Source organism: Lepidochelys kempii, chromosome 24, assembly GCF_965140265.1.
Source record: "Lepidochelys kempii isolate rLepKem1 chromosome 24, rLepKem1.hap2, whole genome shotgun sequence".
NCBI classification, from domain to species: Eukaryota; Metazoa; Chordata; order Testudines; family Cheloniidae; genus Lepidochelys; species Lepidochelys kempii.
Window position 1 is genome coordinate 9266372 of NC_133279.1, and position 26111 is coordinate 9292482.

At 58.7% G+C, this 26111-nt stretch overlaps 1 protein-coding gene across 2 annotated transcripts; it reads left to right on the forward strand.

Annotated features, from left to right (window-relative positions):
* The first annotated feature begins 971 nt into the window (after positions 1 to 971).
* Positions 972 to 23024, forward strand: LOC140902720 (V-type proton ATPase catalytic subunit A-like). 2 transcript variants are annotated; one of them, XM_073323096.1, is made up of 15 exons: positions 972 to 1101; positions 4089 to 4213; positions 6950 to 7078; positions 7449 to 7663; positions 10680 to 10754; positions 11673 to 11824; positions 13002 to 13164; positions 14691 to 14799; positions 15170 to 15292; positions 16101 to 16215; positions 17185 to 17248; positions 17345 to 17548; positions 17668 to 17762; positions 19262 to 19433; positions 22837 to 23024. In XM_073323096.1, exons 2-15 carry the CDS (start codon positions 4132 to 4134, stop codon positions 22927 to 22929), a joined length of 1791 nt encoding a protein of 596 aa, XP_073179197.1. In that variant the 5' UTR covers positions 972 to 1101; positions 4089 to 4131; the 3' UTR covers positions 22930 to 23024. The 2 variants fall into 2 exon arrangements, with proteins under 2 accessions (XP_073179197.1, XP_073179196.1); XM_073323095.1 differs by having other exon boundaries at positions 973 to 1101; positions 10680 to 10817.
* Positions 23025 to 26111: the final 3087 nt, after the last annotated feature.

Genomic DNA, 26111 nt, shown 5'->3' on the forward strand with positions numbered 1-26111 from the left:
GGGGTTTGTGAGGATCTATCCCTGGAGGTTTATGAAATACTTTACTGCCTGTCGGTGCCATTTCGCAAGTCACCATCACCCTGGCCTCTAAATGCATAGAGGTGAGTTCCTGTCTCAATAGATGCCCTGGCAGACCATTAAAGACCATTTTTGGGAGAGGAAGAATTTGCCTTGGTCTCCTTGCTGACACTGCCCCTTCCCCTCCACTGTGCAGCATCCTTTGTGCCCCCGTTGCACTCCACCCCAGAAGCAGCTGCATCCCCACATAGAGGAGGATTTCACAAAGGGCCAGAGAAATGGTTAGTGTTCTCACAGCCCGTCCTCTTGTCTGATGCGAGATTGATCCCTGCGGTCCAGGCTCCAGGGCTTGGTCTAGCCTAGTTGTCAATAGCTCAAGTGATGGGGCTCCTGAGATGAATGGACCTGGGACTGAGGAATTCCTTTGGGGACTGTCCTGGGGTGAACACATTTCAGGGAGGGCAGTGATCCCGGGCCGTGGTGTGCCAGGAGTTAGGAGGAAGTGGCACAAGGGGAGCCCCTTGCTTGGGGGATAGTGGAGGAAGGACAGTCCCAGGGGAATCCCGACCGGGAAAATGAGCCCTGGGGCCAGCCTGGTGTGTAAGTGTCTTGAGCCCCCAGAAGTATTAACAGATGCTGCGTCCCACCCCAGAGCAGGCTGCAGTGATTGTGCCAACAGATGGGAAAGGACGTCGAGGGCTGTTCAGGCCGCCCGGCCTGGGGTGAGCTTAGGGGACTGACAGTGGGTGGGTAAGCTTCAGTGGGATGGTGGCAGGAGGGAGCAGCTGGACAGGGACAGACAGGGAGGGCAGCAGGACATGGAGCTGTGGGGACTGTTTACTGTTGCTGGAGCTGAGTTCTCCGTTTCCTGACTCCCCTTCCAGTGACCTCCACGCCCGTCCCCAGCTCCCTAGAACCTGCTCGGGCTGGAACTGGTTTCAAGGCAGGAGGGAGCCAGACCTGGCCCTGTCCTCTCTGCCTCCCTGCTGTATAAACCCAGGAGAAGGCAAGGCACAGTCCGGGTGGCTGCTCACAGCCTGCCAGCCACGGGGCAGAGGGACAGACAGAGCTGGAGAACAGCAGGTAGGAAGAACTCTCATCTGTAACACCACTCACTATCCGGCTCTTTAAGAGCAGGGGAGTCGGAATCAAGACTCCTGGCTTCTATCTCTGGGAGGGGAGTGGTGTCTAGTAGTTGGAGCAGAGAGGGATGGGCGTCAAGATTCCTGGATTCTATCCCCAGCTCTGGGAGGGGAGTGGGGCTAGTGGTTAGAGCTGGGGATGGGGGTGCTGGGAGTCAGGACTCCTGGGTTCTATCCCCAGCTCTGGGAGGGGAGTGTGATTTAGGGCACAGAGGACTTGCAAACATACTTACATGCCAGTCCCTTGCTGTTACTCAGACTCTGGCAGGAGGACACAGAAAATCCCCTCTCAGGGAGATTTCCCCCTCCCACCCAGAGAGGTTGTTTCCCTGAAGCACAGTTTTGTGGTCCCATTTTTCATCTCTCTGAGCCCCATGTTTGCCCCCTCCCTAGCACTGAGACTCATTTATTACCCTGGAGTTTTCCAGCCTGGCTAACTGGTGTCCATGGGCGCTGCTGATTTAGCCCAGGGCGGGCCCAGAGCTGGAGGCTCTGCAGCAGCCCTGGAATGCCGGGTCCTTTCCTCTGAACCCACCGCAGGCTGTGGATTCAAGGGGCACTTCAGGCTCTCCTCCCCCACGCCTGGGAGTCACCCACTCAGTGATGGCACTTGGCCAGTCTCCTCTGTCTGCCCTGTGGGAAAGGGCCGGTCATTTCCCGCCCTCCCTGCACTTCTCCTCTGGGTGATAGGTCTTTGACTGGGAGCGGCTGGCCTAAGTCTGCTCAAACACCTGCCCTTACCCAGCCAGGAATAGAGCCCGGGCATCCCGATTGCCTGACCTCTGCTCTTCCTCTTCGGGGTAGAACCCAGGTGCTCTGACTGCTCGTTCGCTGTCTCTGGGGTCCTGGATAACGCCACCGGCTCAGGCTGGCATCAGGGCATGGGACCTGAAGCTGCACTATTGGGAAGCAGGGGCGGTGCAAGCCCACTGAGCCACCCCAGAGCTTGGCTAGCAGATTTCCGGCACAGCCGGTCAGCCTCCTTCTCACCAGCTGCCTGGGCTGGCTCCTAGCTCTGCACATTCTCTAATTAGCAAGGTTTGCGCTTTACAGGGGTTTTGGCAGCTGCCGCTCCCCTCCCTGCAGGGCAGGGCTCCCCAGAGGGGCTGGCACAGAGGTTGGTTCCTCCCTCCCCTGCAGCAGGTGAATGAAACCCAAACATGCCCTTTGCTGCGTCTGCCCTTGACAGGTCCCTGCCAGCTGGGGCTGCCTGTGCATCGCTGACAATGAGAGCAGAACCGGGGCCCATTGATGTGAAACACCTGAGGCTAAAAACACTCCCTTCTGTTAGCCCAGGCTCTCCCCACCCTCTGTGTGTGTGCCCCAGCCACAGTGCAGGTTCAACACAATCCGCTCAGGGCATGGCCCTGCCTGCCTGGGCTGCCAGCAAAGTGCCCTGAGCCGCCCCCCCCCCCCCGCCCCTGCTGCATAGTGCAGGGGGCAATGGGGTTTGTGTGAAACGAGCTGGTGGGTTCTCAGTGCAGCAACAGGGTGTCCTTGGGTCCCGAAGCACCTTGGCATTGTTGGTCCTGCCCTGGATGGCCAAGGAGTGGATGGGCCATGGAGACTGAGCTCCTCACACCTAGGGGGTCCATGCAGGGCAGTGTGAAGGCAGGCAAAGTTTGTGAAAACCAGGCAGCTAGCCTGTCAACCCCAGACTGGTGCCCCTGGCAGCGGGCCACAGCTGGTGCTTCAGGGGAAGGTGACCCTGGTTCTACAGCACATCACGGATCAGTTGTGCAATACTCCGTGTCCCCTTCCTGACCTGACTGGTGTAATCGTGCCCTGAAGCCTGAGGGTTGATCAGCCTCGTCCAGGCATGCTGGAGCAGTGTGTACAGTGTGGGTGCTGAGAGCCATTGAACCAAACTGTAAACCCTGTATATGATGGAAACCACTTCAAGCCGAGGGTGCGGAAGCATCCCCAGCACCCCTAGTTCCAGCATCTCTGGCCCTGTCTGCATTAGCACAGCTGTAAACATCACCCAATTTCCCAGTCCTGGTCACGGAGTGTGACTCAGGCACCCGCAGCAGGGAGCTCCCCAGGATGCACGGGCAGAAACGGCCTTTCCTTTGGGTTCCTTTACAGTCCCCAGACACTGACTTCATTCAGTGACATGCCCCCATTGCCACCCCCCTTTCCTATCCTGGGAGTCAGGGCTCCTGGGTTCTGTCCCCAGCTCCAAGAGGGGAGTGGGGTCTAGTGGTTGGAGCAAAGAGACTTGCCAGCATAGTCACCTAAGTGCTGTCTCCTCGTTGTTAGGCGGCTCTGGCAGTTGGGGCTGGAGAATCCCCTCTCCGTGAGATTTCCCCCTCCCTCCCCAGAGAGGTGAATTCCCTGGAGAACAAGAATGAAGAGCTGAGCCCTGGGAATGGATGATCATCATGGTTCCGTTTGGCCTTGAGCAGGATTCAGTAATCTGCTGCCGAACCAGCAGGGGGCACTCACATGTCTGTCTCTAGTGGGTCCCACTAAAATGGAGCACTTTTTCAGCCGCCCCGCCCCCCCACCATTCTTTCTTCCTGGACAGGAGTTGAGGGCTCAGCACGTTTCTCAAGGGGTTTGAATCAGCCAAAGGGGCAGCCGGTCTGGATTGGCAGTACTGATGTTAGGGGGGTGCCCATCCCTTTGGGCGCTACATACCCAGAATCCTTGGCTGTTTGCCTCTGGGTTGCCCAGCTCAGGAGCAGGGATTTAAAACCTGTTCAAGCCCTGGCTGCCCAGCCTTCCTCTCTGCATTATGGGGCCTGCTCTGTCCTCTTGCCCAAAAGCACTTGAGTTCTAAACCACCCATGCTGTGTTTTGTGGCAACAAGTCTTGATATGGACATAGGTCCTGGTGCCCGTGTGGGCAGCTGGTTAGGTCTGCAGGGCACCAGCAGAGCTAGCGACTGGTTTAGTTTAAATGTGTTTCTCTTTGGAAACTCAGCCGCCACCAAAACCCAGAGCTGGTTCCCTGCCTCACCAGAGCCATGGAGTTCTCCAAGCTGCCCAGGATAGAGGATGTGGAGAAGGAGAGCGTGCTGGGGTTTGTCCACGGCGTCTCCGGGCCAGGTAGGTGATGGGGATGCAGCTCCAAGGTAGATGTTGGCAGGGTGCAGCCACGGCCCGTGCGGTGCTAGCAATCCAGGCCTGGCAGGCCCAGCTGGGACAATCTGGGGACAATCAACCTGACAGTTTGGGATGCCAGCCACGAGGCCTGGCTGCTAACTCATTCCCTGGGCTCACTGGGGAAGAAGCATGTCTGGCCACAAAACAAGAGGCCTCTGTGGGGCTCTGCGCTGGCCCTTTCCACCAGCCACCCTGCTAGCCCCTCACCCCACCTCTCCACCAGCCAGCGGCTCACCAAGATGTCTTCAGGGCCCCCTATTTAACACAGCACTCAGTGAAGTCAGCTGTTTATGGGGGAGCCTCACGGCTGGTGCACAGCAATTGACACTGTCCCGAAGTGGGTCTGATACTTAAAACCTAGATAGCAGTGATTTCAGCTCTGCAGTATCTAACCAGCCTCTCAACGGAGTCTAAATTAGCTCTGTTATTACACAGTGGAAAGAGGAAAAGTCAAATGGTGTCTAAGACCCTCCTTAAACAAGGCCCACACCACAAGCTACACATACCTGTCCCTGTAGGGACTACAGTGGGCAGGTGAGAGGGGTGGGGGCAGGGGAGAGGAGTGGGGGTGGGGGATACAGGGGGTGGGTGCAGACGATACAGGGGGTGGGGGAAGGGAGATGAGTGGGAGTAGGGGATATAAGGGGCAGGGGAGAGGGGTGGGATAGGGAGATACAGGGGGTGGGTAGATACAGGGGGTTGGTGCAGGGGATACAGAGAGTGGGGGGGTGAAGGGAGGGGGATACAAGGGGTGGGTGCAGGGGATACAGGGGGTGGGTGCAGGGGCTGGGGGAGAGGGGGAGGGGGATACAGAGGGTGGGTAGATACAGGTGTAACCCTTCTGCCCATCAGAGTTGGCAGCAACAAGGGCCGGGTTCAATATCTAGGGGATCCATTCCAATAACACAATGCAAACCGGCTCGAGCCCCCACCCAGTGACTTGGGACAAATATATACCACCCCCGCTGGGCGCCTCCAAGAGGCAATACTCCCCCTCTCGCAAGCACATAGTCTGAGTGTAGCAAAAAGCCTTTTAATAACAGAGAAACAATGTGGCATTATGTTGGGGAAACACCACCAACAGGATTCAGAACACAGCCCATGATCAAAAAAAAAACCCACCCCAAGCAAATTGGGGCATGCCCCTTTCCCTTTGGTTCTTGAGTCCAGGAACCCCAAATCACCCAAAGTCCCAAAAGTCCAATGACCCAAAAGTCTCTGTCCCTGGTCAGGGCAGCCCCAGAGTTCAAAAGTTTATCTGCGGAGCTTTACCTCCCAACCTGGGTGGGGATGGGACGGGGGTAAGAGGCACCTTACATGACCTGAAGCTGAGCACTCCACAGCTCCATAGGCCTTCGCTCCGCTCCGCCAGCCGCCCCACGAACTCCTTCGCTCCGCGTCCCACCAGCAGCTCCTGCCATCCTACGAACTGCTCTACCAGCCTGTCCACAAGGCACTCCAGCCATCCCACAAACTGCTCCACAATAGATCTTCAGGCTCCCCCACTACTTAACACAACGCTCATTGGTGAATTCATCTTGTAGTAGGGAAGCCTCATTGCTGGTGCACCATTAGCCCAAAGTGAGCTCAGCAGCTTGCAACTAGACTTCTAATGAAGTGGCGAAAGTGCAATTAACACATAAGGCCCTCACCAAGGGACCCACACCACCAAGTATTAATACCTATCCCCACCCTCTCTCCATTCACAGACTTTTGGAACCCATGACTCTTGCCTAGCGAGTGCCACTTAGTTGATGGTGAGTCCCTCCATCATAACAAAAGGCCAAGTACAGTTCCAAGCACAGTTCTCATAATCAGGGTAATAACAGTTTATTCTTCCTGCCCCAATAACAGAGACACTGGGGATCCCACAGCAGCCAAAGTGACCATTTGGGCAGCTATGGCCTCATTCTAGGCGGGGTGGGTGTGCCTATGCAAATGAGATCGGCCCCTGAAGTTCTTTTCCACAACTTGCCACACCTCACCACCAGATGTCAGGGTGGAGCTCGTCCTGACACTGCTTACATGGGGGTTGGGTGCAGGGGTTACAGGGGGCGGGGGAGAGGGGTAGGGGTAGGGCAATACGGGGGGGTAGATACGGGGGGGGTGCAGGGGATACTGGGGGTGGGGGAGAGGGGTGGGGGTAGGGAGATACAGGGGGTGTGGGAGGGGATACAGGGGATGGGGGAGGGGGCGGGGGAGGGGGAGGGGGATACAGAGGGTGGGTAGATACAGGGGTTGGGTGCAGGGGTTACAGGGGGCGGGGGAGAGGGGTAGGGGTAGGGAGATACAGGGGTGGGTAGATACGGGGGGGTGCAGGGGATACTGGGGGTGGGGGAGAGGGGTGGGGGTAGGGAGATACAGGGGGTGTGGGAGGGGATACAGGGGAGGGGGCAGGGGGGAGGGGGAGGGGGATACAGAGGGTGGGTAGATACAGGGGTTAGGTGCAGGGGTTACAGGGGGTGGGGGAGAGGGGTGGGGTAGGGAGATACAGAGAGTGGGTAGATATGGGGGGGTGCATGGGATAGTGGGGGCGGGGGAGAGGGGTGGGCGAGGGGAGCTCCGCTGTGAAGACTGGGTGCTAGGGGCCATGCAGGCTCCCGGGTCAGAGGCGTCGCCCCTCCCCTAGCCCAGCCCTGGGCACCATCCCGGGGTCTAACCTCCCGTCTCTCCCCCCAGTGGTCACCGCCAGCAGCATGGCCGGGGCCGCCATGTATGAGCTGGTGCGCGTGGGGCATGCCGAGCTGGTGGGCGAAATCATCCGTCTCGAGGGAGACCTGGCCACCATCCAGGTGTACGAAGAGACCTGTATCCTTCCTGCCAGGCTGTGCCCCCTGAGCCCCCCAGGCCCTGTCCTCTGAACCCACCCACCAGGCCACGTTCCCTGCCCTCCCGCCCAGGCCATGTACCCTGAATTTCCCCCCGCCAGGCCGTGCCCCCTGAACCCCACCCCGGGCCGTGGCCCCTGAATTCCCCCCCCCCAGGCTGTGCCCGCTGCCAGGCCTGCACCTCATGCCCCCTGATCTCCCTCATCACCTGGCCATGCCTACCTATCTGCACCCCCTCTATCTATCTATCATGGGGGGACCCTGAATATGTTTGAGCCCGTTCCCACCCACCCCACCTGCCCCTATGCATGTCTCTGGGCCCGGAGCCCTCTCCTGAACACTGGTGGCAGCGGGGGTCTGCGTGGGGGACCCAGTGCTGCGGACGGGGAAGCCGCTCTCGGTGGAGCTGGGCCCGGGCATCATGGGCTCCATCTTTGACGGCATCCAGCGCCCCTTGAAGGACATCACCGAGCTGACCCAGAGCATCTACATCCCCCGCGGCATCAACATCCCCGCCCTGTCTCAGGACGTCAAGTGGGACTTTGCCCCGAGCCAGAGCATCCGGGTAGGGGCCTGGCGTGGGGCAGCGCCTGGTGTGGGGGAGGCTTTGCCAGCAGGAGTCTCGCCCTCCCCGAGCCGGTTCCCAGGCACCTGGCCGGAGCCTCCCGCAGGGGTCTCTGCAGCTCCAGGCACGGGCTGCGGCCGGCACCCCCGGTGGAGGAGAGAACCCAGGAGATCAGGAGGGTCTGGCCTTGTGTAGACGTGCAGAGGCAGCAGATGCAACAGGACTCATGCAGGGCATGGCAACAGGCAGGGCAACGGGACTCATGCACCAGCTCCCGGGGACCGTGCCCTGGGGACTCAGGCACAGGCTGGCACCTCCAGCTGCACAGCGCCCCCTGATGCTGTGTGGGGCCATCAGGGTCACCCCTGCCTGCTAGGGAGAGCAACCCTTAGTGACACCCTCACTCCCTGCAGCACAGCGCCCCCTACTGAGCCCTCACCCCCCCGCAGCACAGTGCCCCCTACTGAGCCCCCACGTTTCTTCCTTCAGCACAGCGCCCCCTACTGAGCCCTCACCCCCCCCGCAGCACAGCACCCCCTACTGAGCCCTCACCCCGCCCCCTGCAGCACAGTGTCCCCTACTACACCCCCACCTTTCTCTCTGCAGCACAGCGCCCCCTACTGAGCCCTCACCCTGCCCTCTGCAGCACAGTGCCCCCCTACTACACCCCCACCTTTCTCCCTGCAGCACTGCGCCCCTTACTGAGCCCTCACCCCCCCGCAGCACAGCGCCCCTACTGAGCCCTCACCCCGCCCCCTGCAGCACAGTGCCCCCTACTACACCCCCACCTTTCTCCCTGCAGCACAGCGCCCCTTACTGAGCCCTCACCCCCCCTGCAGCACAGCGCCCCCTACTGAGCCCCTGCCCCGTTCCCTGCAGCACAGCGCCCCCTACTACACCCCCACCTTTCTCCCTGCAGCACAGCGCCCCCTACTGAGCCCTCACCCCCCCCGCAGCACAGTGCCCCCTACTGAGCCCTCACCCTGCCCTCTGCAGCACAGCGCCCCCTACTGAGCCCTCACCCTGCCCTCTGCAGCACAGCGCCCCCTACTACACCCCCACCTTTCTCCCTGCAGCACAGCGCCCCTACTGAGCCCTCACCCCGCCCCCTGCAGCACAGCGCCCCCTACTGAGCTCCCACCTCTTTCCCAGCAGCACAGCGCCCCCTAGTGCTGCACTGGGGCATTGGGGCCAACCCTGACTGCAAGGGGAGAGTGCCCCCTAGTGACCCCCTCACTCCCAGTAGCACAGCATGTCCAATGCTGCTCTGGGATGTTGGGCTCAGCCCCGACTGCCTGAGGCCAGCGCCTACTAGTGAAAACTTTGAAAAACTTGAAATTTGGCTCCGGCGTTTCCTAAACTCCTCTGCCTCTGGGACACAAGGAAACCAGCACTTTTGTTCCTGGAATTATTCGTCTGCTCCTACTGCTCCTTCCCACCCCCCAGCTCATCACGACTGGGGTTTGTCACTGTGACACCCCAACCAGAGACCACCTGGGGGGAAGGGGCTGCAGGGGCAGACGAATCCCTGAGGATAAGCCAGGACCGGGGGATGGAAAGGAGCGAAGAGCGGCAAGGAGAGACACAGGGAGTCCGGCCTTGGCAGCAGAACTGCTTGTGGTTGAGGATGCTCCCCTTAGGAGGCAGGCAGCTCTTGGGGAATCTTGTGAGGGTCTGTGCCAAGCAGCACCCCCTGCAGGCCATACGTGTGCAAGTACAAATCACGTCAAACCAACCTGATAGCTTTCTTTGACAGGGTAACAAGCCTTGTGGAGACGGGGGAGGCGGTAGATGTGCTATATCTTGACTTTAGTAAGGCTTTTGATACTGTCTTGCATGAACGTCTCATACACAAACGAGGGAAATACAACCTAGATGGAGCTACTATAAGGTAGATGCATAACTGATTGGAAAACCGTTCCCAGAAAGTAGTTATCAGTGGTTCACAGTCAAGCTGGAAGGGCATAACGAGTGGGGTCCCTCAGGGATCAGTTCTGGGTCCGGTTCTGTTCAGTATCTTCATCAATGGTTTAGATAATGGCATAGAGAGTACACTTATAAAGTCTGCGGACAATACCAAGCTGGCAGGGGTTGCAAGTGCTTTGGAGGATAGGATTAAAATTCAAATGATCTGAACAAACTGGAGAAATGGTCTGAAGTAAATAGGATGAAATTCAATAAAGACAAATGCAAAGTACTCCATTTAGGAAGGAACAATCAGTTGCACACATACAGAAAGGGAAACGACTGCCTAGGAAGGAGTACTGCGGAAAGGGATCTGGGGGTCATAGTGGATCACAAGCTAAATGAGTTAACACTTGCAAAAAAAAAAAAAAAGCAGACATCATTCTGGGCTGCATTAGCAGGAGTGTTGTAAGCCAGACATGAGGAGCAATTCTTCCACTCTACTCCGCGCTGATTAGGCCTCAACTGGAGTATTGTGTCCAGTTCTGGGCTCCATGTTTCAGGAAAGATGCGGACAAATTAGAGAAAGTCCAGAGAAGAGCAACAAAAATGATGAAAGGGCCACAAAACATGACCCGTGAGGGATGATTGAGAAAACTGGGTACGTTTAGTCTGGAGAAGAGAAGATTGAGAGGCGACATGAGAAGAGTTTTCAAATGCATAAAGGGTTGTTACAAGGAGGAGGGAGAAACATTGTTCTCCTTAACCTCTGAGGATAAGACAAGAAGCAACAGGCTTAAATTGCAGCAAGGGCGGTTTAGGTTGGACATCTGGAAAAACTTCCTGTCAGGGTGGTTAGGCCCTGGAATAAATTGCCTAGGGAGGTTGTGGAATCTCCATCATTGGAGATTTTTAAGAGCAGGTTGGACAAACCCTTGTCAGGGATGGTCTAGATAATACTTAGTCCTGCCATGAGTGCAGGGGACTGGACTAGATAACCTCTCGAGGTCCCCTCCAGTCCTATGATTCTATGGTGACTGGGCTGTCTTGGCCCTGCAGCTTCACCAGTAGGCACTGTCCTGTATCTGACACTTCTCTTCCCCCTTTCCAGGTTGGGAGTCATGTGACCGGCGGGGACATCTATGCCCTGGTGGCCGAGAACTCTCTCATCAAGCACAAGATCATGGTACCACCCCGGAGCCGGGGCACCGTGACCTACGTCGCCCCGCCGGGGCTCTATGACATCTCGGTAGTGCCATTGGGGGTGGGCAGGGGCCGGTGTGGACAGCGACTGGTCAAGAGCAATGAGTATTCCCCATTATTTATACAGCAGCTGCCGGGCACCGGGGCCGTGAGCGCTCTCCCATTGCGCTGGGTGCTGCTGAGGCCAGAACTGTGGCTTTAGCACTGGTCCAAAGGGCAGCCTGACTGGCCAGCACCATACAAATGGGGCTTCTGGACCTGAGCTGCCCCAGAGCTCAAGGGGGATGTGAGTTCTGATCCAGTTGTCCTGAGCTGTGAAGTTTGGCTCTGGGTCAAGTTTTGAGGGGGTTTGGAGGACCCAGGAGTCTGGCTCGGGCTCATCTCCAGCCAGTTGTATTTTGGTTTTATTTTTAGATTTTTTTCGTTAGTCCAGAGTTCCTTCCTGTGTCTCAAACGACGTCATCAGATGGTCACTTCCCGTTTGCTTATTAATGAGCCCTATATTTAATGAGCCATTTGCATTCCTCTCCCAGCAATTGGCTCTTCCAATCAGTTGTAGCCCTTGATTCTCTCACCCGACGGTCTAAGGTCCCTCTCTCAAAGGGAACCTTCTGCAGGCAGCTCATGGCCTGTGCCCGCCTTGCCCACACAATCCCACTGGCAGCTCATGGGCAGTATTTTCCCCCACTTACAGATAGAGAAACTGAGGCATAGAGCAGGCACAGTGAGACACCAGCGGCTGGGCAGGGCTCAGAATATGGGGAGCACAAAGATGATTAAAACCCCTTAGCCCCCTCCCCCCAGTGCAGGGATGGGGTAGCTGAGAATCAGCCCTGGGGTCTCCCACCCCCCTGTGGTGGCTGGCTCTGGGCCCCGCTTAGCAGTGTCTGCCTGCCCCCAGGACGTGGTGCTGGAGCTGGACTTCGAGGGCGTGGCAGAGCGGCTCACCATGCTACAGGTGTGGCCTGTGCGGCAGATCCGGCCTGTGACGGAGAAGCTCCCCGCCAACTACCCGCTACTGACCGGCCAGAGGGTCCTGGATGCCCTCTTCCCGTGAGTGACGCCCCCTGGCCCCACTCTCAGCCCTGAGGTGGGGGTGGGAGTGGGGGGGAGACCTCAGGCAGATGGTGGGGTTGGGGCTCTTCCACCACCTCCCCTGGCACCGAAGGCAAAGACAAGGGAGAACAATGGGAAGTGGGTGTCTGCCAGTGTCCAGCAGCAGGGGGCGCTGTGGGGAGTGGGGCAGGAGTGCTGGTTATGTGGGGAGCTCCCAGCTCCTGGCCCAGCCTTTCTAGGGAGTGGGGCAGGAGCGCTGGCTGTGGGGGGAGCTCCTGGCCCTGCCTCGGTCAGCCGGAGAGTTGGAATCTCAATAACTGATAAAAGCGCGGGATGTCTTTACCCAGCTTTGGTTTTCTCTGATGCCTTGACACCCCCGCCCCAGGGCCGGCAGCTCCCTCCTCCCCATGCCACAGGGAGTCTGGGAGAATACCGATCACTTGCCACCCACTCTTCAGTATTTTGGGGCGATGCCAATTAATCTTCTTGCCAGCATGGCAAACCTTTCCCTTCCTTCACTCCCCCCTCGTTGCTCCCGCTTCTAGCCCCATGCCCCGCCCCACAGGCCTGACTCCTCCTGCCCCGCTCTTGGCCTTCACACAGCGTTTCACACGCCCTTTGCCCCCGGGGCCAGTGACCCTGCTGCAGCTGGAGAGCTCATGGGGCCAAGCAGACAGCTGTGAGCCTGATGTGCCCCCGGCCAGCATCAGAGGAGTCCCGGCTAGGGTAGCAATCGAGATGCAACTAGAAGCTAGGTTGCTAAGAGGGCTGCCTTGGCATCTATAGCCCCCCACCCACTTTGGTACTTAGGGTATTTGCAGCCTCTTCTCACGTCCCCCAGCCCAGAATCAGCGTAACAGCCTGAACCCACAGTGGCTGTCAGCAGGGATTGAGCCTGGACCTGCGGGCACCCAGGGCGCAGCTCTGGGCCGTTTGAGCTACAAGACCAGCCATGGGGGGTAAAGAGGAGGCTGTTATAATCACTGGCCACCAGTGGGCACCCTGGTCACCTCCCCCCGAGCCAGCGTGGGGCTGCGCTCCCGCTGCGCTCCCGCTGACCACAGGGAGCTTGCCTGCGGGCAAGCTGCTGAAGCCCTGAGCTCCCCGGGCGGGGCGGGGGCTGTGCCCCAAGGCACCTCCTGTGCTGCTGACTCAGGGCCCCTTTGCCCCCCAGGTGCGTTCAGGGCGGGACCACGGCCATCCCGGGGGCCTTTGGCTGCGGCAAGACTGTCATCTCGCAGTCGCTGTCCAAGTACTCCAACAGCGACGTCATCATCTACGTGGGCTGTGGTGAGCGCGGCAACGAGATGTCGGAGGTGCTGCGGGACTTCCCTGAGGTGAGCTGGGGAGGCCGTGGGGGGTGAACCCAGCTGGGGTGGCGGGAGCCATGGGGTTGAACCCAGTTGGGGGAGCGAGAGCAAAGGAACATGGGAGATATTTCACTGATGGGGTTGTGAGCCATGGACGATGTGGGAGTGGGGTGGGAGCTCTGGGCCATAGGGGAGGCCTCTTCTTATGCAGGGGGCAGCTCATGAGCCGGGGGGTGCTGTGGGTTTGGAGGGGATCATGGGTTGTCTGGGCTTCTCCAATGAAGCTTGGGGCTCAGGAGCCGTTTCCCTCCTGTCACCAGCACCTGCGGCTCCCTCGGGGCGAAGTCATGACTCTCCTGGATCTGGGCTGATCTCAGCTGTGAGGTCCCCAGAGACCTCTTCCACTTGGGTCCCCAGAGCTCAGTCTGACTCATCTTGTCACTCAGGCAAAGCGCCGGGAGTGGGCACAGGGCGCCCCACACAGCCAGAGTCACACACTAGACCTCTCCCGTCCGGTGCCTTTACTGGATGTTTGGGGCCTGGCTTGGTCACCATGTAAGAGCCATTCCCTGTGCACCAGGCTCCGTCTACGCTCGACCTGCTCGTCACCTCACCTCTACATCCCCCACGTATCTTGTCTATTGTTATCTTGTTGCCAGTAAATGAGTCTCTGGGTGTTCTTCCTCTTATCTTGGCTGGCTCAGACATTCTTTCTCTCCATTCCCGCACCCACGCACTGTATCCTAGTTAGCACAAACATTCTGTTTCCAATTTGCTGAGCAATTTCCCTCCCTGCTCCTGTCTTCCAAGAGATGAGGTCTCCCCATGTTTAATTATGTACATCAGGCAGGCCTACATTCCTACAAGAGCCATCCTGGGCCAGTCCCAGCTGGGAGCCCCTGGACGATTCAGTAGGGGTGTACCGGGCCAGTCCCAGATGGGAGCTCCTGGCCAATTTGGTAGGAGTGTACTGGACCTGTCTTAGCTGGGAGCCCCCTGGCTGGTTCAGTATGGGTGTACTGGGCCTATCCCAGCTGGGAGCCCCCTGGCTGGTTCAATACAGGTGTACTGGGCTGGTCCTTGCTGGGAGCCCCTGGCTGGTTCAGTACAGGTGTACTGGGCCAGTCGTTGCTGGGAGCCCCCTGGCTTGTTCAGTAGGGTGTACTGGACCTGTCTCAGCTGGGAGCCCCCTGGCCGGTTCAGTAGGGGTGTACTGGGCCAGTCCCGGATGGGAGCCCCCTGGCCGGTTCGGTACGGGTGTACTGGACCTGTCTCAGCTGGGAGCCCCCTGGCCGGTTCAGTAGGGGTTTACTGGGCCGGTCCTTGCTGGGAGCCCCCTGGTCGGTTCGGTAGGGGTGTACTGGGCCTATCCCAGCTGGGAGCCCCCTGGCTGGGGGAGTCAGGGCCGGGCTGAGCCAAGCGTCCGTTTCTGCCTATCCCACTCATCCCTGGATGGGAACATCTCCCAGGGCTTCTCCAAGTCTCCTGGGCCCGGGTTGCATCTGTGCCAAGAGCCCCTCCCTGGGACTGACCCTGCTGCGTTCTGTCCCCAGCTCACCATGGAGGTGGATGGGAAGACAGAGACCATCATGAAGCGCACTGCGCTGGTGGCCAACACGTCCAACATGCCCGTGGCTGCCCGGGAGGCCTCCATCTACACAGGTGAGCACCTGCCCTGCCCTTGGGGCTGGCGGGCATTGCTCTGCTCCTGCTTTCTGCCATGCATCCCCCAGCATGGTGCTCGCAGGAGGGACTCCATGATGAGTGGACAGAGTGGGAAGGGCTCAGCCTCCCAGTCTCCAGCCAATCACCCCTATGGGACAAGCATCACAAAATTCAGTCTGACTCACAGTTTGCCCATGGCTGGGCTAGCAGAGGGCTGCGGGTCGGGATTGAGGGGCACCGGCAGAGCTGTGGAAGGGGAAGCCCAGAACTGGCATAGCAGGGGGCTGCGGGTTGGGTCACCGGCAGAGCTGCGGGGAGCTGGAAGGGATCTGTGGGATTCATATTTCCGATGCTCGCATCCCCGCAGGGATCACACTCTCGGAGTATTTCCGCGACATGGGCTACCACGTCAGCATGATGGCCGACTCCACCTCCCGCTGGGCTGAGGCGCTGCGTGAGATCTCCGGCCGGCTGGCAGAGATGCCTGCAGGTGATGCTCTGCCCGCTGTACAGCTGAGGCCTTGCACCGAGGGTGGCTGGGGGCCCGCAGGGGGGCAGGGCAGGATTAACCCCAACTCTGAACCCCTCTTGGAAAGCAGAACGGGGCCTGGCGAGTCTGTGTCCCCCCGAATCCAGCCATGTTCCCTGGGGCAGCTGGTTCCCAGCACTGGGGCATGGGGCTGGTCACTGGGGCATGGGGCCGGGCATGTTCCCGCTCCATTGCCAGGGCTTGTGACACTGTCTCCTCTGCCCCCTTCACTGACCATAGCTGGTGCCACCCTGCCCCCAAGGGTGCTGCCTTGATGGGTGTTCTGATGTGGCTTCCCCCCTTCACTGCCTGTGATTGGCTCTGACCCTTTTCAATGGTCACACATACCCACCCCCTGCTGCCCCGATTGGTGCCATCCTTAGGGGCATCCCCAGGCAGCCCCCGATCGGTGTCATTCTGTCCCCGGGGTGCCCCCTGATCCCAGTGTGCTCAGGCTGTGGTGGGCAAAGAGGCTCCCAGCTCTGGTGTGTGGACCAGTGAGTTTATAGCCCTGGGCTGTGGGGGGCCGAGTGCACTGCGAGGGGCGAGGCTGTGCCGAGATGGAGCCCCCCTTCCCCTCGTGAGAGGGACCCCAGGCACATCGCTGGCCAGGGTGCTGTGCAGCCCCCCATGCCGTCTGCCCATTGGCTTGGGATCCCCCATCTCCTGCCCCCTGACTCAGGCAAGACCAGAGGGCTCCCCCTGCTGGTGCCGCTGGGACCCGCCCTGCTCCGAGCACCCCCAGGCACACGGTGGCTTTGCTTTCCAGACAGCGGGTACCCGGCCTACCTCGGCGCCCGCCTGGCGTCCTTCTACGAGCGTGCAGGACGGGTCAAGTGCCTGGGCAGCCCGGAGCGGGAGGGGAGCGTGAGCATCGTTGGCGCGTGAGTTCTTCCTGCCTTCCCCGAGCATCCAGCCTTGATGCCAACGAGGTGGGGGAGTCGGAGCTGATACGGGGAAAGGCCCCTGACACCCCCCAGAACTCCTGACACCACAAACATCCTGACACCCCCACAACCCCTGACACCCCCACACCAGCCGACACCCCCCCAGGACTCCCGACACCCCCACAACCCCCCGATACCCCCAAGATCCTGACACCGCCCACAAACCCCAACAGCCCCACACCAGCTGACACCCCCCCAGGACTCCCGACACCCCCACAACCCCCCGATACCCCCAAGATCCTGACACCACCCACAAACCCCAACACCCTCACACCAGCCGACTCTTCCCAGGACTCCCGACACCACCACACCAGCTGACATCCCCCATCACTCCTGACACTCCCACAACCCCCTGACACCCTGACACCCCCACAACCCCCAACACCCCCACTCCAGTTGACAACCCCCACCACTCCTGACACCCCCACAACCCCCTGACATCCCCAACATCCCAACACCCCCACAACCTTCGACACCCGCATGCCAGCCTATGACCCATGACATACCCATAACCCCCAACAACCCCGCAACACCCCAATGCTGCCCAACACCCCCAAGTCCCCTGAGCCCCAACACCCACATCCATCCATCCACTCTGCATCTCTCCATCCATGCCTACATCCATCTGTCTGCCTATCCCTGCATCTGTCCATCCGCCTATCCACCGATCCCTCCATCCACCCACCCCTGCATCTATCCACCCATCCCTCCATATGTCTATCTGTCCATCTATCCCTGCATCCCCCCACCCGAGCATCCGTCCACCCATCCATCCATCCCCGTGTCTGTCCCCCACTCATTGCTGTGGTACATTAGCCCCACTCTTAACGCCAGCATGATCCGGCTGTGGATTAGAGTCCATACCGGCCAGTTGCTCAGACTAAGCCCCTCTCTATGTCATCCCAGGGTGTCCCCGCCGGGAGGTGACTTTTCCGACCCTGTGACCTCTGCGACCCTGGGGATTGTCCAGGTGAGTCTCCCTGGGGCCTTCGACCCCCTTGGGAATCCCGCCCCCCCGGTCCTGTCCCCTTCTCACCCCCTGCGGCATTTCTCCTGCCCCACCCAGGTCTTCTGGGGGCTGGACAAGAAGCTGGCCCAGCGGAAGCACTTCCCCTCGGTGAACTGGCTCATCAGCTACAGCAAGTACATGCGGGCGCTGGACGAGCACTACGAGCTCCACCACCCCGAGTTCACCGCCCTGCGCACCAAGGCCAAGGAGATCCTGCAGGAGGAGGAGGACCTGGCCGAGATCGTGCAGCTGGTGGGCAAGGTGAGGGGCCACGGGCTAGGGGAAGGGAAGCAAAGGCGGGAGGAGAGGGGAAGGGATGGGGGAGGGAAATGGTGGGAGGGCCAAGCTGTGCCCCTCATGTCCCCGTGCTCTCCCCACAGGCCTCCCTGGCTGAGGCTGACAAGATCACGCTGGAGGTGGCCAAGCTGATTAAGGATGACTTCCTGCAGCAGAACGGCTACTCCTCCTACGACAGGTACCAGCCACCTCGGCCGCCGGCCAGCCCCACAGCCACAGCCCCTGGCCACTCTACATCCCTCCCCGTTTACCCCCATCGTGCTCCGCCTGGCCCCGTCCACCCCCATCGCTCTCTGTCCATCCCCTGTCCATCCCCTTCGCGCTCCGTCCGTCCAGTCCACCCCCAACATGCTCCGTCCCTCCCCATCCACCTCCATCGCGCTCTGTCCATCCCCATCCACCCCCAACACACTCTGTCCCTCCCCATCCGCCAGCATTGCGCTTTGTCCCTCCCCGTCCACCCCCATTGCTCTCTGTCCATCCCCCGTCCACCCCCTTCATGCTCCGTCCGTCCCTGTCCACCTGCATCGTGATATGCCCGTCCCCATCCATCCCCATCGTGCTCTGTCCATCCCCGTCCAATCCCATCGCTCTCCGTCCGTCCCCCGTCCAATCCCATCGCTCTCTGTCCATCCCCCATCCACCCCCTTCACGCTCCGTCCCTCCCCGTCCACCCGCATCCTGCTCCGCCTGTCCCCGTCCATCCCCATCGTGCTCCGTCCATCCCTGTCCACCCCCATCGCGCTCCGTCCATCCCCGTCCACCCCCTTCGCGCTCTGTCCATCCCCGTCCACCCCCATCGCGCTCCGTCCGTCCCCATCATGTTCCGTCCATCCCTGTCCACCCCCTTTGTGCTCCGTCCGTTCCCGTCCACCCGCATCGTGCTCTGTCCATTCCCATCCACCCCATTGCGCTCCGTCCCTTCCCATCCAATCCCATCGCGCTTTGTCCGTCCCGTCCATCCCCATCGCGCTCCGTCCATCCCCATACACCTCCATTGCTCTCCGTCCTTGTATCCCCCCATCTCTTGCTCTCCTCCCATACCCTCCCTCCATCTGTCGCAGTAGCACCTGGGCACTGGCCCACTGGGTTATCTCTAGAGCTCACTCCCTTCGCCCTACCTCAGGTGGCCCAGCAGTTCCAACTGAAGAAGTCATTCTTCACTTCCTGTCCTAAATGACTGCCGGGTGTTGACATGCCACACCCTGGATTTAGCAGAGGGGGAGAAACTTTCCTCTCACTTCCGCTGGTGCAGATGGGGTGGAAATGTGTGTTTGGGGTGAAGCAGGGACTGGGGCCAAGGGACCCACTGGGGTGATGAAAGAGGCCGTGATGGGCTCATGTTGACCGGGGAGAGCTCTGACCTGGGGGAGGAACTGGGGGTTGAGTATGGCCCAGCTGTGGTAGCCCTGGAGCCCAGGCTGGCAGAGGTGCCCCCCAAGATCCCCATGGGGTCCATCACTGCAGATGGGAGCCTCCTTCTCTAGTTCCTTTCCCACCCTGAGCACTCTCTGTTGTTGATTGACCTCTGCCCACCGCACGAGCTGCTCGCAGCTCCAGGCCGGCCGTGCTCTGGGACAAGGCTGACGTCAGGGAGCAGCTCTGGTGCTGTGTCCATGGGGGCTGCTCCAGAGGCTCCGTGACACCCCAAGGCCTTTCCTGTCTCTGCCGTGGCAGGTTCTGCCCCTTCTACAAGACGGTGGGGATGCTGCAGAACATGATTGCCTTCTATGACATGGCCCGGCACACGGTGGAGTCCACGGCCCAGTCTGAGAACAAGATCACCTGGGCCATAATCCGCGAGAGCCTCGGGGACATCATGTACAAGCTGAGCTCCATGAAGTTCAAGGTGAGGCGCTGGGCAGCCCTAGCTCTGTGCGGGCATGGTATTGCATGGGCAGTTGGCTCTGGGACTGAAGCGGTTAACAGTGTGTTAGCTAATTAAACTGCTCCAGAGCGGCTGGTGCTGCATGGCTTTCAGATCCATCCCGCCACGCTCCATCCATCCATCCTCCCATCCACCCATCCACCCACACTTCATCGATTCATCCATTCACCGACTAGCTCATCCTTCCATCCACCCACCCTCCATTCATCCATCCTTCATCAATCCATCCATCCACCCACACTCCATCAATCCATCCAGCTATCCACCATCCTATCCAGCCACTGACCTGTCCATCCATTCTTCCACCCATCCATCCAACCATCCACCCACCCTCCATTCATCCATCCTCCATCAATCCGTCCATCCACCTACACTCCATCAATCCATCCAGCTATCCACCATCCTATCCAGCCACTGACCTGTCCATCCATTCTTCCACCCATCCATCCAACCATCCACCCACCCTCCATTCATCCATCCTCCATCAATCCGTCCATCCACCTACACTCCATCAATCCATCCAGCTATCCACCATCCTATCCAGCCACTGACCTGTCCATCCATTCTTCCACCCATCCATCCAACCATCCACCCACCCTCCATTCATCCATCCTCCATCAATCCGTCCATCCACCTACACTCCATCAATCCATCCAGCTATCCACCATCCTATCCAGCCACTGACCTGTCCATCCATTCTTCCACCCATCCATCCAACCATCCACCCACCCTCCATTCATCCATCCTCCATCAATCCGTCCATCCACCTACACTCCATCAATCCATCCAGCTATCCACCATCCTATCCAGCCACTGACCTGTCCATCCATTCTTCCACCCATCCATCCAACCATCCACCCACCCTCCATTCATCCATCCTCCATCAATCCGTCCATCCACCTACACTCCATCAATCCATCCAGCTATCCACCATCCTATCCAGCCACTGACCTGTCCATCCATTCTTCCACCCATCCATTCAACCATCTACCCACCCATCCGTCCATCCAGCTCTCCACCTACCAACCCTTCCACCCCCCGCTCCCCTTGCATGCACCCCACCTCCTTCCACCTGCAGTTTCTGTACTTAGCTGTCCCCTTGCTGTCTGAGCGCTGTGAGGTCTGGCTGCGACTCCAGATCACTCGCTACCAGGAGACTCGCTTCCCTGCTGACATGCTGGGGTCACTGAGTCCACTGCTGCGTGACCAGACCGTCACCTCCCAGGACAGAGATGCCATCCAAGGCCTTGGTCACGCCCCCATGTGGGGGGGTTCCCTTTGGCCCCGCCCCTTTGCTATGGCCCCCACCCAGCCACGGCCTGGCCCTGCTTTAAGAAGTTTGGGGAGGGGCAGCACATGTACAAGAGCCACATGCTGGACTCGGGGTTTCCTCCCTTCACCTGTTTGGGAAGCCAAGGCTGGGTCTGTCCCAGAGAAGGGAGGACCCCACCCTGCACCCACCTGAGCAGAGTGCAGGGAGGGGGCCTGTCAGCACCTCCCCAGCAGAACCATGATGAAAGAGTGTCTGGGAGTCCCCCTTTTCCCCGATCCCTCTGCTGGAGCACTGTGGGGCACAGCGGATGGTTGTCTCAGGCTCTCTGCAGACTCAGGCAGATGTCGCTGCTGTGGTTACACTCAGGTCATCCATGAGGGCTGAGAGCCCGTCACCAACATGTAGCAAGGGGTCGGTCACACCTGTGCCTTCGTCCAGCCCTGCAGTCTGCAGGGCCCTGCAATGATACCAACCATCTAGTTCATCTCAAAGCGCTTTGCAAAGGAGACGTATTATTATCCCCATTGTACAGAGGGGGAAACTGAGGTGCAGGGAGGGGAAGAGACTTGGCCAAGGTCACCCAGCAGGCCCGTGGCAGAGCTGGAAATAGAAGCCAGGTGCCCTGAAGCCCAGGCAATGCTCCACTCACTAGGCCTCAGACCAAGGGCTGGGGGCTGTCCTTGCACTGTGGAGGAACTCACTGTCCTCCCTCTACAAGGCTTAGGTTGCTTTGTGCGGCAATTTCAGGGCTTGATCCTGCTTCTGTTGAAGACCAAGGCCCATTGTCCTGGCCGGACAGGCTCACTGTCACATCCAGCACCCAATTCCCTGGTGGTGGTTGCAGCGGTGATATCCTGGACAGGCATGGGGCCTTCGGTCGCAGTCACGCTAAGCACATCTGCTGCTGCAATGCTCAGGGTCTGAGCCTGCTCCCCATGGGAGTTTGGTCCCTGACTCCATGGGGCCAGGCCCTTGGTCCTGAGCCTTGCTGGATCGCTCCCCTAGAGCTGCACTGGCTGGGGAGCACTGGCTGGGGAGCATGGCTGGAACAGGGGGGATCGTCACTCAGCCAAACTCTGGGGACCCTGCTGGGTTTGCACTAGGCCCTCTCCTGGGTGGGCGCCCCTTGCTGGCTCCAGGGGTTGGGCTCATTGGCACCAGCCTTAGTGTCACTGTGTGCCACCCCCCCCCAGGCAACTCAGCTGCATCATATAATCATAGAACATCAGGGTTGGAAGGGACCTCAGGAGGTCATCTAGTCCAACCCCCTGCTCAATGCAGGGCCGATCCCCAATTTTTGCCCCAGATCCCTAAATGGCCCCCTCAAAGATTGAACTCACAACCCTGGGTTTAGCAGGCCAATGCTTAAACCACTGAGCTATCCCTCCCCCAAGACATAGCTGCTGATTCGTCTGCCTGGGTTTTTCGGGAGCCCGACTCAAGATGCTTCCTGATGGGGCTGGGCTCCCAGAGGGGCCAATCCCACTCCCATCATGTGGGGACAGGTCCCTGATTGCTCAGGGCTGGATTCCTTAGGGCGCCACAAGCAGGGCTGGCCTGTCAGCAGCAGCTCTCACCGTGACACTCAAAGCCTCGGTGCCATGGGGGCATTGACCAGCCGCTCTGTGTTGGCGGGTGGCATGGGGAGCAGATGCTTCACTCCCACTAGACTCCTGCCCAGAGCCAGCACCCGGCAGAGCCATTTCTGTCCTGAGAGTCTCACGTCGGGCTCCCTAAATCAGAGGACAGTTTGGCAAAAGTTGGCCTTAAATTTGTACCGCACCTAACACAACGAGGTCCTGCTCTCTTCGGTAATACATATCATCTATAATACTAACAGTAAAGTGAGCTGTAGCTCACGAAAGCTTATGCTCAAATAAATTGGTTAGTCTCTAGGGTGCCACAAGTCCTCCTTTTCTTTTTGCGAATACAGACTAACACGGCTGTTACTCTGAAACCTAACAGTAAATGGAGACCCAGCAGCTGGGCCCCAAGTCCCCTTTGCTCCTTCTCTGGCCTTTCCGGCCTGGCCTGAGTCGAAGGGGTTTTCTAACAAACTATGCTCGTCTCTCCACCTCTCTCCTTTCCAAGGATCCGGTAAAAGACGGCGAAGCAAAGATTAAGGCTGATTACGCCCAGCTGAATGAGGAAATGCAGAACTCTTTCCGCGGCCTGGAGGACTGAGAGTCAGCAACCAGGGCCTCGCTCGGGACTGGCTGGCTGGTGACCTGGGTCTTTATCAGGAATGTCTCTATTTATAAAATTTTTTTTAAATGGTCTGTTTACTCCCAAATTCCCTCGTTATGTGTCCGCTGTGGTGTTACCTGTCAGCTCTGTGCTTTGGGGAACCAGGGCGCAGTACCCAGCCTGTCTGACTCACGAAAGCCCTTCCCCACCCCAGCCTCTGCCTGAACCAAAACCGATCAGAAGAAAGACTTACAAAGAGCAATGAAAAGGCCGTGGGAGACACCCCTAAACCCCTCTGGAAAAGGGTGACAGGATTAAGGCTACTCCCCTAATCTCATTTGCATCAAGGATGGGACAGGGAGGCATCCGCATTAGCATACAGAGATTCCAAGGCAAGAACCGCACTGAACTCTGGGGGATCTCTGCTCCAGGTGTTAACGAACCCACGCCCGCACACACCCAGCTCAGCAGTTATCAGACCAATTCTAGTAATAAATCCTTTATTGGTATCCAAAATACTGAAGCTACATAATTGTATTGTGAGGTCCCGCGAAGAAACACCGCCCATAGCCAGTAAGGAGCAGTTCCTATTGTCTAGCCTGAACAAAACAACTTTGGTATCCTCCCTTGAGCCATCAGTTTACCCATAAACAAATCGAGTGGTCTCCCTTGAACCATTGTTGTTTCCGTATAAAAACCCGCGACCCACGCTCAGGTAAGCGTTCTGACACCTGCGTCCAAAATCTGTGTCAGTTCCACTGGGACTTCATCTTCTCCTGACCATGGGTGGCGAGTTATATGGGCCCGTGGTGCCTGGGCGGCTTCCTGCCTGCTCGCTCCACGTGGCTGCCGGCCCATCCCTGCGGCCCCTGGGCAGGGTGGGTCTATGTCTCAGCTCAAGCGCCCCTGTGGCCAATAGGAAATGCAGGGGCAGTGCCTGGGGGTAGCAGCGCACGGAGGCCCCCTGGCCCGCCCTGCCTAGGAGCCCTAGGTAAGCGCTGCATTCCTCCCACCCCCTCCCAGAGTCTGCACCCCCACCCCTTTCCCACACACCCCCTCCTCCCCCATACTCCCTCCCAGAGCCTGCACCCCCACCCCCAGCCCAGATCCTGCACCCAAACTCTGTCCCAGAGCCTGTACCCCTCATCCCCTCCTGCACCCCCAGCCTAGAGCCTGCACCCAGCACCCAAACTCCATCCCAGAGCCTGCACTCCAGACCTCCTCCCCCAACCTAAACTCCCTCCCAGAGCCTTAGGCAGGTGGAAGGCAGAGTTTCGGGGGGCGGGCTCTGGGTGTTCTGGGCACCACCAAAATTTCTACAAACATGCTGCCCCTGCTCCTGACTGATCGTGCTGGGGGCTCTGCCTGTCTCCAGCACTCTGGACCCTCAGCTACCCCCACCACCTGGGACCCCCGATTGATTCAAGCTTCACGGAGTGGTGAGAACCCAGCTCTCTCTCTCTCGCTCTCTCTTAGGTGTAGCCTTCTGACCCTGACGTGTGTGATCAGTTATAGTTTTCTAAACCTGACTTGTATAATCAACTGTAAGTTAGATTTAATATTATAACTGTTTCGTTTGTTTGGCTCCCCTTGGATGGTTATTACCTGGCAATAAATAACTTTCATGGTTAAGCTGATTGCTTCTCTCTCTCTCTCCCCCTCGTGGGTGTTTTTTGGCTTCCCCATTCGCTCTGCAGCAACGCTCCTCGTACCTGAGCTAAAGATCCCTGCAGCGGCCAAAAATCCTGTGGGGTTTGCTTAGCAAGGGGGTTACGCCCAGAACAATTGGAACGTGAAAGTGGGGATAGGGACGAGCTGAACCTGGGGCATATGAGGGTGGCAGCTTGGAAATGCTGCTCGACCCAGCCTGCTCCGGCGGGCTTTATTCATAGATTCATAGATATTTAGGTCAGAAGGGACCATTATGATCATCTAGTCTGACCTCCTGCACAATGCAGGCCACAGAATTTCACCCACCACTCCTAAAAAAGACCTCACACCTATATCTGTGCTATTGAAGTCCTCAAATTGTAGTTTGAAGACCTCAAGGAGCAGAGAATCCTCCAGCAAGTGACCCGTGCCCCATGCTACAGAGGAAGGCGACTGGTGCAGTGCCCATGGCATATGAGGGTGGCAGATTGGAGGTGCTGTTCGACTCAGCCTGCTGGATCCAGGGACATATAAGGGGTCAGCTTGGGAGTGCTGATTGACCCGGTCCTCTCAGACGCGCTCTGTTAATGTGTGTATTCGGCTGATTCTGGGGTGGGAAGCACCCAGCCCTGGGAAACCGAGGTCCCGCAGGCTCCACGGGGAGGGAACTTGCAGCAGGGAGAAGTAGAGCTCCCTATGAGAACACAAGTGATACAAGCAGTACGCGGATAGAATTACAGACCCCGCCCTGCCCCGGAAGAGTCACCCTAATAAATGACCGTATCCCAAAGTAACGGGCAAAGCTGGTAACAGTGGTGGGCAGTATAAACCCAGTGGTGCATTTTCTGGTCTGGATCGCCCTTATGGCTGGGACTCGCTATCAGAGGGTCTCAGTTTTCTTTGCAAAGGCAAGTGCCCCATGTGTGAAGGGAAGCTGCCGGCCCTGGCTGTATCTGGGCTGTGCAAACAGTTGCCACTGTTAACAGCCTAGGCTCCAGGAAGGTCATTCCCAGAAGCAGTGCGGGATTCTGGACTAGTGCCCTGGGAATCTTGGAGACGGGCCAAGGGGCAGGCGAATTTGATCTGAATGCCGTGTGAACTTGGACACAGTGTGTCACAACCCATAAATCGCTGCATCTGGCACTGGTGCAGCTCTGGGGGCGGGGGCGGCCCAGAAACCGCCCAGAAACCGGCCCAGAAACTGTCACAGGGCAGCTTGCATTGAGCAGGGTCACTTGGGATAGGTTCAGCAGAGGTAGGGCTCTTGGGTAGACACATCCCTAATAATTAGAGCAGGTGACTGGGAGCCAGGACTCCTGTTCTCAGCTCTGGTGGGGTAGCATCCCCTTATGGTGAGCACAGGGGACTGGGAGCCAAGACTCCTGAGTTCTGTGCTGTTTCTTCCACTAACTGTGTGACTGTGGGCAAGTCCCCGTGCTGTTCTGTGCCTCAGTTTCCCCATCTGGACAAGGTTGCTCCTGGGATTGACCCAACCTCCCTAGAAGAGGAGGATGCAGGGAGATGAGCAG

Bases quoted from the DNA above. Each gene is read 5' to 3' on its own strand.
- LOC140902720 (XM_073323095.1), top strand. From the start codon at position 4,132: ATGGAGTTCTCCAAGCTGCCCAGGATAGAGGATGTGGAGAAGGAGAGC. The intron at 14,800-15,169 runs GTGAGCACCTGC...GCATCCCCGCAG, and splicing joins GGAGGCCTCCATCTACACAG to GGATCACACTCTCGGAGTAT. The intron at 17,549-17,667 runs GTGAGGGGCCAC...CTCTCCCCACAG, and splicing joins TCGTGCAGCTGGTGGGCAAG to GCCTCCCTGGCTGAGGCTGA.